The following is an 18,881-nucleotide window of genomic DNA, read 5'->3' on the forward strand; positions in this document are numbered from 1 at the left end:
GGCAGCTGCATCACGACAACGCACCCGCTCACGCATCACTACTTGTGCAGAGTTTTTTGGCAAAACATCAAAATACCCAGGTGACTAACCCACCCCCCACCCCCCACCCCCCCGCCCAGATTTGGTGCCCTGCGACTTCTGGCTTTTCCCAGAAAGGGAAGATTTCAGACCATTGATGAGATTTGGGAAAATATGACAGGGCAAATGATGGTGACTGGGAGAACTGTGGGAGGTCCCAAGGTGCAACTTTGAAGGGGACTGAGGAGTCACTGTCCTATGTACAGTGTTTCTTGTATTTTCTTCAATAAATGTCTCTATTTTTCATATTACATGGCTGCATACTTTCTGGACAGACCTTGTATGTACACATCTACACACACAAACATATCTGCGAATTGTTTTCTGTGCTTTGAAAATATACATATTATTTTCTTGTTTAAAAAGATTTTATTTATTTATTTATTTTGAGAGTGACAGGAAGGGAGGGAGAAACATCAGTGCATGAGAGATACACCCATTGGTTGCCTCTCTCATGCTCCCAACCGGGAACCTGGCCTGCAACCCGGGCATGTGCCCTGACCAGAAATCGAACCACAACCTTTCGGTTCACAGGCCAGCACTCAATTCACTGAGCCACACCAGTCAGGGCTACATATTATTTTCCTTTTAAGCACATAAAACAGTGTGACCTCTTACAGGCCTTCTAGCTTCCTAGAGGAATTTATTTTCAATCAACCTTAGTTTTTGGCATCTCTTAGAATCCTAGAACAAAAAGAGACCTTGGAGATGATTTGAGGTAACACCTTTTTCATTACTGGGGTAACTGAATTGCACAGGCAACACACCTTGACAATGGGCCACTGAAATCTCTCCTAAGGTTCACAGGATAGGCACCTAAGAACGGAATCCCAAAATACCTGAGGCAGAACTGACAGAACTCAGCAGTAACAGCTGGGACTTCATACCCCATTTCAGTGATAAATAGAGCCGGACAGATGATCCACAAGGGAACAGAAGACTTGATAACACCGTATACTCTCTAGACCTAAAAAGAATATCCACAGAACATTCTACACAAAAACGCAGAACACACCTTCAAGTGCACATGGAACAACTCCTATGATGCACCCTGTTCTAGGCCATAAAATAATTCTCAAAAACTTAAAATGGTTGCAGTCAGACAAAGTATGTTTGGTGACCCCAACAGAATGGAGTTAAAAGTCAAAAATAGGACAAAATTTGAAAGATTCACGTATGTTCTGGATCTTAATTCTTTGTAAGACATATCATTTGCAAATATTTACTCCATTCTGTGGGTGGCTCTTTAACTCAATAACGTCTTTTCATCCACACAATATTTTCACTTTCATAAAGTCCAATTTGTCTGTTTTTCTTTCTTTTGTTACCCAAGAAATTATTGCCAAGTTCCAAAGTCATGCAGATTTTGCAATATGTTTTCTTGTATGTTGTAGATTTTACAGTTAGGGCATGGATCCATTCTGAGTTAATTTTTGTGCATGGTCTTAGGTAAGGGTCCTGTTTCCCAGTACCATTTGCTGAAAAGAATGTTTTCCCCACTGAATGCTCTTGGCACGCTTCAATGAATCTTTGGTCAAGATTCATTGCCCAAATATGCAAGGGTTTACATCTGGACTCTCTCTTGTATTCTATTAGTCTGTGCTTGTTTTTATGGCAACACCACACTGTTTTGGTTACTGTAGCTTTGTAGTAAGTTTTTAAAAAGATTTTACTTATTTATTTTTAGACAGAGGAGAAGGGAGGGAGAAAGGGAGGGAGAGATATATCGCTCGGTTGCCTCTCATACACGTCCCAACCGGGAACCAGCCCCACAACCCAGGCATGTGCCTGGACTGGAGACCTTTCACTTTGCTGGATGACACCCAACTGAGTCGCATTGGTCAGGGTGCTTTGTAGCAAGTTTTAAAATCAGGAAATGTGAGCCCTCCCGCTTTGTTGTTCTTTTTCAGGATTGTTTTTGACTATTAGGGGTTCCTTGAGAATCCATGAGTTTCAGGAAGTTTTAATCAGAGCAGCTAGTTAGGCAGATGAAATAAAAGGCATCCAGACCAGCGAGGAAAAGGTAAAACTATCTCATTGATAGATGACATGATCTTGTGTATGAAAAATCCTGAAGAACCGACTAAAAACAACGAAAACAAGCCAATGAGTTGAGCAAGGCTGCAGGAGTCCAGAGGAGACAGGTCCAGTGTGTATGATGCCCCCAAACTGGGCAGCACCTGATACACTGAGTGAGGCCCGCAGAGCAGAGGATGGAACAGGCCAGGTGTAGTTTTGCCCTCCGCACACTGTCAGCTTTAGTTACAGACACACGTGGGGACTGCTCGGCCCATTTATATGTGCTAGTTTTCTAATTAAATAACACATTTTAAAATAAGTGAGACAAGATATTTATTGGCAATTAACTACTGATGAGAAGAGTTGCCTGTTATTTGGTGTCAAGGACTAGATGACATAAAAGTTGTTATTATTATGATTAAGGTGTGTTGGAAGTGAATAAAGAATGCCTTTTGTAATTACTGTTCTATGAATTAAAGTTAGCAAAGCTACCCATGGGCTTTCAACACCATTACTAGAACTTAACTATGTCAATATCGAAATAGTATTAACAAAGGATTGCCCTTCCAATTATCAAACAGAGGGAAAATGAAAAATTGGCGTGGAAGGACCCCTTGATTGCAAAAGTATGATCTGAAAACTACCTCACCTGCAATTTCCTCATGGCTGCTTCAGGAACTGCTGGGACTCACCTGGGCATTTCACAGCAGACTGGATAGTGTCTTTCTAGAATAACTGGTATGATTGCCTGAAGACAAATCACCTGGCAAGAGTAAGGAAAAGATATGAAAGCTCGATAACGCATTAAGAACCATTAGAAGTCTTAACTGAATAAATATGCGTATGTGTAATCAAACTGTTTGCCAATCTCCACAACAAGGCTGAAGCCAAATTCTTTCTCCTTCTCTTTAGAATGTGAAAATCCACATTCCCTTAGCCTCCCACGTACTGTCCTACAATGCAATCATTTTTGGGTGTCTTTTGAAACATACGCTATGCATATCCAAGGAATCATATATTGTATGTGTATTATACACACACTGCCCCCAAACCTAATGTTTTGCATTTCATAGTACACCTTGGAAATCAGTTCCTATCGACACAGAGGACTTCCTCTGTTTTTTGACTGGCGGTATAGTATCGCATGTACGGTGAATTGCATGTGCCGTCAGCCCTCCACATCCGCAGGTCCTGCCCCTGCGGATTCAACCAACCAAGGATTAAAAATACTTGGGGAAAAAAGCTATGTTGGTATGAATCTCTACAAGATATGGTCCTTAAAAAAAACCCCTATAACCATAATACTATTATTACCCTAAAGAAATTAACAATAATTTCTTCATACTGCCACATATCCAAGCAATATTTGAATTATCTCCTGCCGATTTTTCCAAAAAAATTGGACCACTGGAATCCATCAAAATGAGGTCAGTACGTTGCAATTGGCCGAAGGGTCGTTTACGCATCTCTTAGCCTACAGGTTTCCCCTTTTCTTGTTTCCCCCATCGCATTTTATTTATTGAAGAACCCAGAGGTTCCCACCGTCAGGATCTTGCTGATGCACCTCTGCTGCGTAGGGGAACACTCTCCCCTGCCCTGTCGATTCCCTAGTCCTATACATTAGCAGGTGGATCCGGGGTTTTGATCGGATTTTGGGTCTGTGTGTGCGTTTTGTTGTGAGGCGCGCCATGGCTGGTACTCTTCCTTTCGTAACTTTAGCCAGTCTCTTTTTTAATAGAGAAGTGGTATCTCATTTCGAAACAAAATGTTTCCTCCCTCCGGAAGAGGCTGTGCTTCAGATAACTCCTGCGACAGACGTCAAGTGGGGCAATCATCTGGTACGACAAATGGTCACACTAGAATTATTCAGGCAAGAGGGCACATTCCTTATCATTTTCCCCTCACATTTTTGCCACACACCCTGCGTTTTTTCCTGAGGCATTATTTCCAGGAGGCAGCCTTTTGGGGCTCAATGAAGCATTTGCTTTTCACCATTAAAACTTGGGGCGTTGCCACTTTGTCACTTACTAATGACCAAGGATCCTCGTGGCCGAGCACCGGCCTTCTCCAAAGCGCTAAAGCGGAGCCGGATTTCCTTCCTTACCCATCCATCTTTTTCCCGGGCGCGGGCGACACAGGCCGAGGGGCCGGGACTCGCAGAAGCTCCGCTTCCCGCCGCGTGGCGGAGTCACAGAACTCAGAACGCCGCGTCACGCAGCCGCGGAACCCCAGCCCCGCGCAGGGGCCCACGAGCGTCGCGCACGCCGCGCACGCTCCTCTCCGGTCAGCAGGGGGCGGGACCCGGGGCGGGGGCGGGGCCTAGAGCCTCCGCCCCGTCCTCCGTCAGCTCTCCACCGCCAGCAGCCCGCTGACAGTATAGCCAGCTGCCGCCGTCGCCGCCGCCTCTCCCTTCAAGGAGCCGGGCCGGAGTAGGTGCGCGAGCCGCCGCCGCCATGGGGAACCGCGTTTCGCGGGAAGACTTCGAGTGGGTCTACACCGACGAGCCCCACGCCAGTCGGCGCAAGGAGATCCTGGGTGAGGTCCGAGGCAGCTCCCCGTTATGTGCGTGCGCGGCCTCCTGCCGCCGGGGCGCGCTCTTCCCGCGTAGGCCCTGCGCGCCCCCGGCCGCCCCAGGCCAGTTACGAGCCGGCCCTCCCCTAGTCCCACCGCGCCAGGCAGCCCTGGGAAGGCGGATGAGGTCTCGGGCCGGCGCGGGGGGTTGGGGGAGGCTCCCGCGCACGCGGATGCTTCCCTTCCTCCGGGAGGCGCAGGCATCTAGTTGAGACGAGGGGTCCGATCCTCAGCCTAGGCCATCCTTGGGTGGATCCTCTTATTTTACAATTCCCGTGCCCCGGTGGGCGCCGTTTCTGCCTGCGCCTCCTCCCCACACTGGGCCGCGGCGAAGCCAGGCTGCGCGCGTGTGCGAGGCAGGGCGTGGTCCCGGAGCATCGGGGGTCCACGCGCCCGCCATTTAGGTTAGGGCGGCGGCCGCCCTGTCTCCGGGGAGGGGCTGGGACCCGACGGCTGGGACCGGTCCGCTGGGACTCCTGGGGCTTCAGGGATGGGACGCGTCCTGTGTGCTGACGCTTGTTTTCTCATTGACCCTCACAACTTGCCCGAGGCACAGGAAGGGCAAGATTCACAGGTATTTTCCATCCATCCGGGTTCTGTGCAGGGAAAGACTGAAGTATGGAAGACGTGCCAAAAATAGCCTGCTGGTCCCCAGTCTGCTAATTTAGGGCCCTTTACTCCAAGAAAACGAGGCCCAGTCAACTCCCCAGAGGTGTAAGGCGCCCAGCTATTTGGAGCTTCTATATTATATTGAAAATTCGCTTCTCTCACTCGGGCTACTCTTCATGATACATTGTGTTCCACCAACATCACCCGATTAATCCTCCCAGTAACTAGTCGGTGTCGTCGCTCTCTTAAAGACAGCCAAGAGTGAATAGGTAAACGTTAGGGGGATTCCAGTCTGGGTTAGACTTCCTTCAAATCAGATGCTTTTAACTTCTTTACTATTACTTCAAACATCAGGAAACTAACGGGGGGTGGGGGAGGGGATTGAATTAGAGGAATTCTTGCTCATACCTGGTATTTATTTCCCTAGTTTTTCTTTTCGGCATCCATTTGCCCAGTGAAAACAAAGAGCAAGTCCCTGATTTTTGCTGGGGGATCTAAAGTTAGAAATTTCATGTTTTTACAGAAAGGAGTTAGTAGATCCCTTTGAAATGAATTTTCAAAAACAATCATGAAATTGGGAGCTTGAACCTTTACAGGTGCTATTAAAGGTAGCCTTTTTAAGAGACTGGTTCTTAGATGCTTTCTTTTCATTTTTAATTAAAAGGTGTATTTTGAAAATCACACATAAGAGATATGCGTTAACATGTTGCCTGAGAATAATGTGGTGCCCACCCTGTGAAAACCAACTCCTGAATACTGGATAGTAGCTGTTTAATATTCAGAAAATCAAGGAAGTAAAAAGGTGCTTATTGATGCTTATCTCAACACAGCCTTCTTTCCCCACTTCTTATCACTGAACCATTTCACTTCAAAAGTTAAAGTGACTACATATTTCTCAATGGAAATTTATTTGATTATCTTCCCATCAGGGGTAAATACTGCTCGGTGTTCCATTTCAGGGGTGGAGTGTCAGTAAAGATAAGAATCTGGAGATATGTCTACATTAACGTACATGTTGAGAGATATTTCTGAAATGTGCCGGGTTTTGGGGGGAGAGAAGCATGAGGGAGCATCGGTATGTTTAACACCAGCATCTGAACACTAAATTTACATTTCGAGTAACATCAACTAAAGCAACGTTAAAAGGCATCTATGTGAAATTTTGAGGGCTTGGGATTAGACTATTACTTGGGGGTCAAATACTAAATCACAGGAAGTGCTCCTTTTACAGCTTTACTTCCACAGGGAAATAGTATTTTTTTTAAACAGCTTTAAGATGTAATTCACAAACTATAAATTGACCCATTTCAAGTGTACGGTTCAGTGTTTGCGTACTCGGCGTTCTCTAATTCTCATTTCAATCTAATTTTTAGGACTTTACTGTCACCCCCAAAGAAACCCTATACTCATTAGCAGGCCCTGGGCCCCACTTTCAACCCCCAGTGCTAACTAGACAACCACCAGTCTCCTTTCTGTGTCTATAGATTCGCTTATTCTGGACAGTTCTTAAAAATGAAATCATACAATACCTGGTCCTTTGTGACTGAGTGCTTCCCCTTGGCACACTGTTCCTGAGGTTCATTCATGCTGCAGGTGTATACGTACTCCGTTGTTTTGGCGGCCGGATAGTGGTCCACTGTATGGATGTACCACAGTTCATGTATCCGTTCATCACTTGGTAGGCTTTGGGGGGTTTTCACCTTTTGACTTTGACTGTTATGAACAGTGCTGCTGTGAATGTCCATATAACAAGTCATTGTACAGATGAATGTTTTTACTTCTCAAAGGTAGCTCTAGGGGTGGAATTGCCGCTAACTTTATGTTTAACGTTTCGAGGAACCAGCCGCACCATTTTAGACTGTTACCAGCTGTGTGTGTGTGTTATTCCAGTTCCCCCAGGTCTTGTTATTGCTGGTCTTTTGTATTACATACGGCCTTTGTAGTGGGTGTGAAGTGGTATCTCATTTTGTTTTCAATTTGTGTTTTCCTAATGACTGACAATGTTGAGTATCTTGCATGTATCAATACTTATTGGCCATTTGTATGTCTGCTTTGGAAAACTGTTCAGATTCTCTGTCCATTTTTAATTGGATTAGTAATTGTAAGAGTTTTAAGAGTTCTTTATACATTCTAGATACAAGTCACTTACAAGATAGATGATTTGCAAACATTTCTTCCTGTTCTGTGATTGTCTTTTCACTTTATTGGTGGCGTCGTTTACAACATAAAAGTTTTTGAGGCAGTCCAGTTTATCAGTTGTTTTCTTTTGACCTTACTTACGCTTTTGGTGTAGTATTTACAAAGATTTACTTTAAAAAATTTTTTCTGTTAGAGTTGATGTTGAATATTATATTAATTTCAGGTGTGCAGCATAGTGGTTAGATACTTATATATAACTTATTATTTCTGTTTTGTTATGAAGTTTTACAGTTTCCTTGTATTTAGGCCTATGTTAATTTTTGTGCATGGTACAATTTTTGTGCAGGGAGAGATCCAACCTTACTATTTTACATGAGGATAACCAGTTGTTCCAGCCCCATTTGTTGAAAAGATTATTCATTCCCCATTTATTTATGTTGGCACCCTTGTAGTATTGATTTTTATGTATTACACTTCGCAAAAATTTGTACAGAATTACTTGGAGCAAGTTGATTTGTCTGTCTGAGAGAACTGTTATATAAGTTTTATTTTTTAATTATATTTTACTGATTATACTATTACAGTTGTCCTGATTTTCCCCTCTTTGTCCCCCTCCACGGAGCTCCCCCCATTCCCTCGGGCAATCCCCCCACCATTGTTCATGGCCGTGGGTCATGCCTATAAGTTCTTTGGCTGCTCCATTTCGTATACTGGACTTTACATCCCTTATTCTGTAACTACCTATTTGTACTTCTTAATCCCCTCAACCTCTTCACCCATTCCCCCACACCCCCCTCCCCTGTGGCAACCATCAGAACATTCTCCGTATCCATGATCCTGTCTGTGTTCTTGTTTGCTTAGTTTGTTTTTTAGATCAATTGAATGATAGATACGTATTTTTTTGCCATTTTATTCACAGTTTTCATCTTCTTTTTCTTAAATAAGTCCCTTTAACATTTCATATAATAATGGTTTGGTGATGACGAACTCCTTTAGTTTTTTCTTATCTGGGAAGCTCTTTATTTACCCTTTGATTCTAAATGATAGCTTTGCTGGGTATAACAATCTTGGCTGTACGTCCCTGCTTTTCATGACTTTGAATATTTCTTGCTAATCCCCTCTAACCTGCAAAGTTTGTTTTGAGAAATCATCTGAAAGTCTTATGGGAACTCCCCTTTAGGTAACTAAGTTCTCTTGCTGCATTTAAGATTCTTTAACCTTTGGCATTTTAATTATGATGTGTCTTGGAGTGGGCCTCTTTGCATCCATGTTGTGTGGGACTCTGTGCTTCCTAGACTTGCATGTCTATTTCCTTCACCAAATTAGGGAAGTCTTCTTTCACTATTTTCTCCAATTTCCAATTTCTTGCTCTTTTCTCCTTCTGGCACCCCTATGATGTGAATGTTGGACCTCTTGAAGTTGTCCCAGAGGCTGCTTGTACTATCCTTTTTTGGGGGGGGGGGGGGGATTCTGTTTTCTTCTTGTTAATCTGATTGGTGGTTTTTTGGTTCCTTCTGTCCAGATCATTGATTTGATTCTTGGCTTCATCCACTCTACTGTTGTTTCCCTGTAAATTGTTTTTTTATTTCAGTTAGTGTGTCCTTTGTTTCTGACTGGATCTTTTTCATGCTGTTGAGGTCCTAAGTTCCTTGAGCGCCCTTATAACCAGTGTTTTGAACTCTGCATCTAATAGATTACTTATCTCCACTTCATTTAGCTCCTTTTCTGGAGTTTTGATCTGTTCTTTCATTTGGGCCATGTTGTCTCCTCGTTTTGGCAGTCTGTGTTTTTTTCTATGTATTAGGTAGAGCTGCTTTGACTCCATGTCTTGGTAGTGTGGCCTAATGTAGTATGTGTCCTGTAGGGTCCAGTGGCACAGCCCCCCCATTACCCAGGCTGGGTACTCAAGGTGCACCCTTCATGTGGGCTGAGTACACCTTCCTCTTGTAGTTGAGTCTTGGTTGCTGTTAGCAGATCAATGGGAGGGATTTACCCAGGCCGGTCAGCTGCAAGGACTGGTTGTGACCACTGACCACCAACTTCTGCCTTCCGTGGAGGATCAGCTGTGCAGGGGCAGGGTGGTGGTGCTCCAGCGTGGTCTGTAGCTGTTCACTGAGTTTGCTGGTCCTGGGGTTTCCTAGGTGGTGCAGGCCAAGGTCAGTTCCCACCTGTGTTTTGCCCGGGGCACTCTGCCTGAGCTACAAAGCAATCTGAGATGGCTGCTACTTGTGCTGGGCTTGGAGATTCCCAGGCAAAGCCAAGCTGTGAATCTCGGCTGGCTGCTGCTAGTGCTGGGCCTGGGTTTCACTGAAGCCAGCTGTTGCTTGTTTGATAGGATTTAGGAAGTTGTGAAGCATGAGCCAAGTCTAGCCATTCTTATGGAAGTGCAGCTTGGGTGGGCTCATAAGTTGGGTGGGGCAGAGTCTCTGGGGATCTCCAAGAGGGATCAAACAGTGTTAGCCAAGCTGATGGAGTCTCAGATGTGGCACCAGCTTGCTGGCTGTGGCTTTGTGTGGGAAGGGTTTAGCAAAGGGACAATGGCCTCTGCTGGCCTTGATACCAGACACTTCAGTCTCTCCCCTGTATACCACTGGTGCCTTTCAAGGTGCCACCCTCGTGCTGGAGCTCAGAGGGAGTGAGTCTGAGTGAGTGAGTCTGCATAGGTTCTTTAAGAGGAACTGCTTGGGGCTCCAGAAGTTTCTCCCACCCACTCAGTCCCTGCTGGGTTTTGCAGCCAAAAGTTGTGGGAACTTCCTGGCACTGGAACCCTGGTGTGGGGCTGGGACTCCCCGCTCCTGAGATATTCCTCCCGAGTTTTTATCCACCACACAGGGGTGTGGGACCAGCCTGTTCTCAGTCTGCACCCCTCTTACTAGTCTGGATGGATCTGGTTTCTTTAATTCCGTAGTCTCCATTCATCTTCCATTTCTGACAGTTCTGAGTGACTGTTGTTCTATATTTTTGTTGTAATTTTGATGTGATTGTGCAAAGAGGCGAGCCGTGTCTGCCTGTGCTGCCATCTTGGCTGGAAGGTGAGGTTTCACGGTTTTAGAGTGCCTAAAAATGCCTGTTGTTTTCCATCCTTTTGTCAGTTTAACCGTTTTATATAAGGTACAAATTCTGGAGCTCTGTTTGAACAGAGATAACACAATTTAGTACAAAAAAATTATTATGTATACACCAATAAACTGAAGTTGCTATTCTACTCTTGGTGAATTGCTTAAAAAATGTTTATATTTTAATCGATTGCTTATTTGAACCCTTCACTTACACCAGGAAAATTAGTTTTACTCTAATTCACTTCCAGGCCTCTAGGATGACATTTTTTTGGTCTATTGCCTACAAAATTATTAACATGAGATAAGATGAACTAATACCAACAAAAGATTGGAGATCAGAGATTAGAGACAGAAAAGAAATAAACTAGAAGTTATTCACCTTGAACCTTGAACTAACACTACCTTTGTTTATTTACATAAAACTGGACTTAAGTAACTTCCTGTGTTGCATTTTAAGCTTTTATTGAATTCCTCATTTCACTAGATAGAAGAGGATGAAGCTACTCTTTTCCCTTCTTTATCTTTTCAAGAACATTCTGAATGACTTGTCCCAAGAAAAAGGTCCTCCTTCAGAACTTTCGCCTGCCTGGGCCCAGCATAGGTGACAGCACATGTAAAACCAAAGACATTCTCTCTGGGTGGGAGGATCCAGGGACAACTCCGCCTTTGCCCTTAGCGGACACTCTGCTAAGTATGTAGTGTATTGTCAGACACACAGAATAGATTTACCAGACTATGATGTTAACTGTATAAAACTTAAAACCTTTATAAAGAATTGTTATGGGTGAAGAGAGAATTGGATAACATGGAATCTTTACTCATCTGTGGCTATGTTCTGTTAACGTGGAAAGTCTACATTTGAGGCTAATATTTTCCTACATTAAGTTCTCAGTTTGTTGTGACATGGTATTTAATAATCTTGCTATTAAGAAGGGGCTGGAAAGAAGTATTCAAAGTCATGAAAGGCAAGCACCTACATCCAGGATTACTGTATCCAGCAAAGCTATCATTTAGAATGGAAGGGCAGATAAAGTGCTTCTCAGATAAGGTCAAGTTAAAAGAACTCATCATCACCAAGCCCTTATTATATGAAGTGTTAAAGGGACTTATCTAAGAAAAAGATAAAAAATATGAACAGTAAAACGATAACAAACTCACAGTTATTAACAACTGAAACTAAAACAAAAACTAACTAAGCAAACAACTAGAACAGGAACAATCACAGAAATGGAGATCACATGGAGGATTATCAGAGGGGAAGTGGGAAGGGGAGAGAGGGGAAAAGGTACAGAGAATAAGTAGCATAAATGGTAGGTAGAAAATGCACAGGGGGAGGGTAAGAGTAGTATAGGAAATGTAGAAGCCAGAGAACTTATATGTATGACCCATGGACATGAACTAAAGGGGGGGAATGTGGGTGGGAGGGGGTATGCAGGGCGGAGGGGAGTAAAGGGGGGGAAATGGGACAACTGTAATAGCTCAATCAATAAAATATATTTAAAATAAATAAAAATTAAAAATAAAATTAAAAAATGTTGCTATTAGACTCTACTCCTAAAGGAGATAAAGTCTCATAGAAGGCATGTAATGATTTGGAAAAGATTAATGTGTTGATTTGATTATAATTGTAGAACCATGTACTTTTCCCGGTTCCTGATTTTGTTTGTTTTCTTTACAGCAAAGTATCCAGAGATAAAATCCTTGATGAAGCCAGACCCCAGCCTGGTGTGGATTGTCGTCATGATGGTTCTCACCCAGCTGGCCGCATTATACTTAGTGAAGGACTTGGACTGGAAGTGGGTCCTGTTTTGGGCATATGCCTTTGGCAGCTGCATGAACCACTCAATGACTCTGGCCATTCATGAGGTTTCCCACAACAGCGCCTTTGGCCACTACAAAGCCATGTGGAACCGCTGGTTTGGAATGTTTGCTAACCTTCCGATTGGCGTCCCATACTCCATCTCCTTTAAGAGGTATCACATGGATCACCATCGCTACCTCGGAGCTGATGGCATCGACGTGGATATACCAACTGATTTCGAAGGCTGGTTCTTCTGTACCACTTTCAGAAAGTTTATGTGGGTTCTTCTTCAGCCCCTCTTTTATGCTTTTCGACCTCTGTTCATCAATCCCAAACCAATTACTTACCTGGAAATTATCAATACTCTGGTCCAGCTCACATTTGACGTGATCGTTTACTATGTTTTGGGAATTAAATCCTTAGTCTACATGTTGGCAGCATCCTTACTTGGTCTAGGTTTGCATCCAATTTCTGGACATTTTATAGCTGAACATTACATGTTCTTAAAGGGACACGAAACTTACTCATATTACGGGCCTCTGAACCTACTTACCTTCAACGTGGGCTACCACAACGAGCACCATGACTTCCCCAACGTTCCTGGGAAAAACCTCCCCCTGGTGAGTAAGGGACGTGACACATCCTCTGATTTCTGGCGGCTGTGTGATTAAGGCTGGCCTCAGCTTGCCTGTTTTAAAAGGGACCTGGTATATCTTGTGGGCTTCTCCTCAGAGAGAGCGAGAGTGTAAGTCCTGAGTCTGCCAGCCTTGTGTACAGAGTTCACAGGCCTTGGTCCCGAAGCCAAGCAGTAGTAACACTTGGGGGTCTAAGTGTGCGGGTCTGCAGTCAGCTAACTGTGAAGTGGTTGAGGAGTGGAAGAGGAAACCCCTGTGTGCAGGCAGCAGCAGTCCACCTGGCCTTCATCTCTGGGAAGCTGCATGGGCTCCACTGAGCTGTGTATTAGTTAGTGGTGGGAGACACACGGTCAGGGGTCCCGCCAGTATCCCGCAGGCGGGGGCCCTCTGTCTCGGCGTGGTGGTTGTGGAGGAAATGGAAGGAGTTTGACCTTCGTCCTTTCATCTCCTCCAGAAGGACCACCTTCCTACTTTCAGGTATCTTTCTGGTAAATTCTCTTACTAGACTTCCAGCCTCACAATGGGTAGTTTTTACAGTTCTAGTATCAAAATGTTTCCATAATTCTAAGGATGTATATGTGAAATGTAATAATAGTTTTTCTTGATCTTTTTAAAAGCGGATATAAGGGGACCATAGCCAGATATTTTATGCTATCATCTCTATCCAATCAAATTTTATGGGTTTCCTCGTAAGTTTTTAAATGCTGACTGTTTAAAAATGTAACGTTTGGTTATTGATACAATTCCTGACTGAGGAAAGAAACACCTAGACAGGACACTGGGTCAGTAGGGAAACACAAAGTCTGGACTGAGCGATGGGGATTGTGTCCGGGTTAAATTTCTCGGGAAAGCTCATGGCATCACGACTCTGTGGGAGGGTGGCCCTGTTCTCAGGAGGTACAGGTCAGGTCGATGGCGCAGGGGTGAAACACTGGGAGCGAGTTTCCACACGAGGGCTGCAGCTTGCTGTCAGAAGGTTCGGCAAACAAAGCCAGGTACGCGGTTCCCATGAAGCCCAGACAGGGACCGTGACAGTAACAGTGTCAGTCGGTGGTGGGCCTCGTGAGGAGCATGTGGGAGTGTGTGTCACTGTTCCTCCAACTTCCCCGTGGGCTTTACATTTTCCAAATGACACGGGAGGCACCGCACGGCTGTCTGAGGACGGCTGCGGAACCGGTGTGATGCAGTGCTGCTTCGTCCCTGCCGGTGCGCCGGCCTCAGTGGACCTTGTGGCCACTGCCTCTTCCCCAGCTAGGGAAGTACATTCTTTCTTACTTTTTAAAAGGCTGTGGAGAAAGGTGGTGGCCCTTGAACAAGACAGTCTTTTCTGCCGTAAAGCACATACTTGTCATTTTCTTGAACGATCCCCAAACTGAAAACTGGGTTCGGTTCAGGTATTATTTGACCTTAGGCCCCTGATTCATCAGTGTGTCTTCATTCCTTTCCATCCCACGCTGCCTCTGCACTCCTTAGCTGAGCTGACAAACACCCTCGGGCTTCCCTAGTCTCCTCTCCGGCTTCTTCTACCAAGGAGTACATACCAAGGAGCTGTATCAAGAATTCTCTTGTTCTGTTTTTTCGCTTTTTCAGAAAGATAGGATCCCCTGCCTATTCTAGCTGTCAAAATACACTGATTGCTACTGGCTTTGATATAGTGCAGTGTGGATTAGGGTCCGGGTTAATTTGTGTGTGTGTGGTCTGTACATCATCCTTCATCTTGAAGGACCTTTAGGAGATTTTGAGGGAACGTGACCCAAAGGTATCACATCACTTTCTTCTGAGTGACTGAGATTACATTCCATGTGGAAAGCTCTGTTTGACTAATTGTTCCTTGACAGTGGTACATTCTTCGGCTTCTCCACAACCAGAAAATACTATATTCCCAAATTGAAGGAGTAATTTAAATGTCAACACTGTTCCTTTCTTTTTCTTGCTGTCTCTTTTCACCTTCTTGGATTCTGCTTTTTTATTTCCCTTTGGGATTTAGTGAGGTGGTTTTTTGTACATTTCTATGAAGCCACAGAACCGTTATCACTCGGCGCCAATCAGCTGTGCTTCCTGGTCATGTGGGCAGTAGTCATTTTTAAAAGACATTTTCAACTTGGGATGAAGAATTTGCACACTTGATAGATGCTTAATTTCTTTTTTTAAAAAAAGATTTTATTTATCTATTTTTAGAGAGGCGGGAAGTTGGGGAGAGAGAGACACACACATCAATCTGTGGTTTCCTCTCCCTTGCCCTCCACTGGGGACCTGGCCTGCAACCCGGGCATGTGCCCTGACAGGGGACTGAACCGGTGACCTTTCAGTTAGCAGGCCGGCACTCCATCCACCGAGCCACCCCAGCCAGGACAGATGCTTCATTTCTAAGTGGCACAGCACAGTAATGTGCTGGTGTCTGCGGGTCCTTGATGGTGGGGGCTGTTAGTGTCTGCGGGTCCTTAACGGCGGGGTCAGCTGCTCTCTTTGTGTCTTACATGCCAGCTATGCAGTGTGTGCTTGAAAAACAACAAGTGTTTGTCGTGAAGGGTTCCAAGGGTCAAAAGTTTATACGTAGTCCCTTAGCGCTTGATAGGAAAGTGTCGGTAATCCCAGGGGGTCGAGTGTATTGTACTGTTGAAATGCAGGCTGCTTTTTGTTTAAAATTCCTGAAGCTGTTTCACTGATTGATTGGCAGGAGAGGTTAGCAGGAAGAAAGGTCGGCTGGGTTCTCGGTGTTTGAGTCCCGGGCTCGTCCGTCCTCTTCGGTAGCACTCGGTAAACCCTCCTTCTTCACCCTCCTTGTTTTTTCCCTCCCAGGTGAGGAAGATAGCAGCTGAGTACTATGACAACCTGCCTCACTACAATTCCTGGATAAAAGTCCTGTATGACTTTGTGATGGATGACACAATCAGTCCCTATTCGAGAATGAAGAGGCATCAGAAAGGCAAGGTGGAACTGGACTAAGTGTCGTCACGGTCAAAGGAATTCCTCTCTGAAACTTCACCGTAGCTGACAAGGTGGAATTCTGGCATCACTCAGCGAAGACCAGTGGCGTTTAGAAGCTGTCCTCACATGGTTTCCCAGCACGGGCCCCCCCGGCATCAGGAAGCTAGTCTGGCTGGCCACGGCCAGCGTGTCCACGCGTGGTCAGCCTTCCTCACGGGAGCGTGGCCACTGTGTTGTCGCTGTCGAGGAGGATGCCTGACGTTTTGTAAGCATATCACTCAAAGAGCTTTTACAAAGCTACTTCTCATGTTACTTTCACTATAAAGTTGTGCTTTGTTAAAACAGCTAATAACCTGAGCAATTAATCAAAATAAATAGTATTTATCACATTTTTGTACTTTACTGTCTTTACATTAAATGCTAATCAGGGTGCTGGGTGAGCTTACTTTAAAATTTCACCAGAAAAAAAGGAAAAGGAAAAAAATGCCCGGGAATGTCTTGCACTGCAAGCTGAATTACTCGTTTTTAATTTTTACTCTTGTGTGTGGGACCTGAAGTAGGTGGACACTGCTGAATCCTGCACGGCCTCACCAGTAAAGTGCGTTATGGATCCAACTGTGTCCAGCATCCGACTTCCTTTTTCAGATTAGAAGCAGCCCAGCAACTGGCGGAGGCTCGCGTATCATCTCCCCGCAGTGGAAACTGGCTGTGGTCTGATGGCAGGCGGCCGGGCTCAGGTGGCCGGTGTTCTGGCCAGCTGGCCGGCAGGCCTGGGTACCTGCAGTGTGTCACTTTGGCAAATTCGGTGTAACGTGAACTGTTTGCAGAATAATACACAGTATCAAAAAAAAAAAAAAGTCTACACAACAGCAACCCTCAGGCATCCTTCACAGGAGCGGTTACCAAATTCTGGTTCTGGTCATTACCAGCTGAGGGGAGCGCAGAACCCTCGTCCTCAGAAGGACCGGCAGATCGGCTCCGTGGACCTGATCGCCTCCTCAGAGGACTCTCCCCTCCCTTCCTGCTCCTGCCTGGGGAATTTCCTGGTGTCTGGGAACTATTGCTTAAAGAAACCATTGCTTTAAAGCGATCCTAACACCCAGTTTACAAGAAAACTGACTTTCCAACTCAGATATATAGGACTGGTCAGGAAGAAAGATCTGGGAAGGGTCACGTGGATTCAGCACTAGGCGGGAAGTGGGCTGTGTGTTCTCACCAGGCCCTCCATTGGCCCTGCCTGGAGGACTCCAGCCAGTGCCCACAGCTGCCAGGCAGACGCTCACCCTCAGTCTCTGGCGGCCCAGCTCTCGGAACCCCACTCATTACCTGCAGGGTGCACGGAGCAGGCGTTCCCAGGTGCGCACCATTTCTGGCCTGGATGGAGGTTCCAGCCTGCTGGCCCATCTCCTGACCAGCCCAGCTCCCTCCCATCTGCCAGCTCAGTGCATCCCTTCCACCACTGCCACTGGCTGTGACTTTCCCAAAGAGAGACCTAGGGGTCTGAGGGCAGGAGGCAGGCTGGGCCCCAGTGCCTTCAAAGCACCAGTGGACATCCTGAGGAATCATCTGGTGGCTCTGCGTGGTGAATTGTCCCTTCTGCCCAGACAGCCCTGTCCCCGTTTCTGGTCTGGGAGTCCTCAGAGGCTCACTCCCAGACCCTGCCCACCTCATTCAGAGCCCCACACTGTTTTGAAAATACGTAGTTTCCCCTGAGGCTTATGGGCAGAAAGATCTTTTCTTACTCAATTCCCCAAACCTGGCAGGGCCCATGCTTGGCTTGAAGTGAGTGTTTAATAGAAACAGACCAACAGAGACAGTCCTTGAACTCAGAAAACTTCACTGGAAACAGCAGAAGATGGAGGGCGTTCGGGTGACCAGAGAGTGCGGCAGACTGAACACCTGACATGCCTGGAGCATCCGTCTATTCACCACCTTTTGGATATGTGTTACTCTCAACACTGATGTTGACAGTACTACTGATCTCCCCGTTTTGTAGATGAGAAGACTGAGGCTTAGATTCAGTAACGGGCCCAAGGCCATACCTAGTGAATTGCAGAGACAGGATCTGAAATTCAGACTGTGAGGCTCTGGAACCAAACTCTTGACCGTGCTCACGGCTTGTCTAATGCGCCCGCTCCCGGACGGAAAGAGAAAGGAAAGCCCCCAACACACGCCTGTTACCAAGCACATGTTTGTTCCACTGCCTCACTGGCCACTTCCCACGTGTCAGTGGTCGTGGCTAGATCTCCGGGGGTTTTTCAGTTTTTTAACAATCTAAAAAAACTTTTTTAAAGAGTTATGCTTCCTATCGAACATGCTACAGAAGACCTGAGCTATCATAGATCATCAGACCCCTCAGATGCTTCTTTCTTTGCTCCGCTGGCCTCAGCTGGGGCAGCAGTGGGGGAGGGGCAGGACCCCCCTCCCCTGAGGTGCAGGTGAGGCTGTGCTGTAGTCGGCCAGGACCTTGGCACAGCTGCTTTAATGACGGCCTGCTCTCCTGTGGCGTGACTATCACCTCATCGTCATGCAGGATGAGACAGGACACAGGTGGGCGAGGGCGAGTCCTGGGCGGGTAGCAGGGTGTGGTGAGCACCAGATGAAGTGAGGATCTCACCCCAACTCGGCCTCAGCACCTTAGCAGAAGGGGAGGGAAGAACCAACCTAACAATCTGATGCGAAACCACGGTTAAATCTAGAGCCAAAATGCATTTACTGCTTCATTCTACAGGCACTTCGCCAGGCATCACATTAGGCAGGGAGGATACAAAGGCGAAACATGGCCCCAAGGTAAGGAGCTGGTGCTCTGGGGCTGGGATGTGCACAGAACTCAGTGCCTGCAACAGGAGTCCCAACGGGCTGGAACTGAGAGGAGGGCATGTGGCACCCACCACAGACCAGCTCTCAGGCTCCACCAGATTGGTTTAACGTGCAGCCTATCACCTTACTCCAAGCTGGCCTGCAGAGGCAGATATCAGCCCAGCCCCCACACTTTCACATGAAGAAGGGGAGATGTGGCAGAAGTTAGCCTGCGGGCACACC

At 46.0% G+C, this 18,881-nt stretch overlaps 1 protein-coding gene and 1 long non-coding RNA gene across 3 annotated transcripts in view; one reads left to right on the forward strand and one right to left on the reverse strand.

Annotated features, from left to right (window-relative positions):
- The window catches only part of LOC123478241 (uncharacterized), a 27,516-nt gene extending 23,137 nt beyond the window's left edge, over positions 1-4,379 (reverse strand). Inside the window, exons 1-2 of the long non-coding RNA XR_008425304.2 lie at positions 4,202-4,379; positions 2,790-2,860 (exon numbers count right to left, since the gene is read on the reverse strand). This is a non-coding gene — a long non-coding RNA (uncharacterized lncRNA). The remainder of the gene's footprint in view (positions 1-2,789; positions 2,861-4,201) is intronic.
- A 44-nt stretch (positions 4,380-4,423) lies between these two features.
- DEGS1 (delta 4-desaturase, sphingolipid 1) lies at positions 4,424-16,228 on the forward strand. Of its 2 annotated transcripts, none has more exons than XM_024576132.4 (3): positions 4,424-4,632; positions 12,154-12,896; positions 15,711-16,228. In XM_024576132.4, the coding sequence occupies exons 1-3, from the start codon at positions 4,551-4,553 to the stop codon at positions 15,855-15,857; spliced, it is 972 nt and encodes a 323-aa protein (XP_024431900.1). In that variant the 5' UTR covers positions 4,424-4,550; the 3' UTR covers positions 15,858-16,228. The 2 variants fall into 2 exon arrangements, with proteins under 2 accessions (XP_024431900.1, XP_045040491.1); XM_045184556.3 differs by having other exon boundaries at positions 4,453-4,637.
- Positions 16,229-18,881: the final 2,653 nt, after the last annotated feature.

Source organism: Desmodus rotundus, chromosome 10 (assembly GCF_022682495.2).
Source record: "Desmodus rotundus isolate HL8 chromosome 10, HLdesRot8A.1, whole genome shotgun sequence".
NCBI classification, from domain to species: Eukaryota; Metazoa; Chordata; class Mammalia; order Chiroptera; family Phyllostomidae; genus Desmodus; species Desmodus rotundus.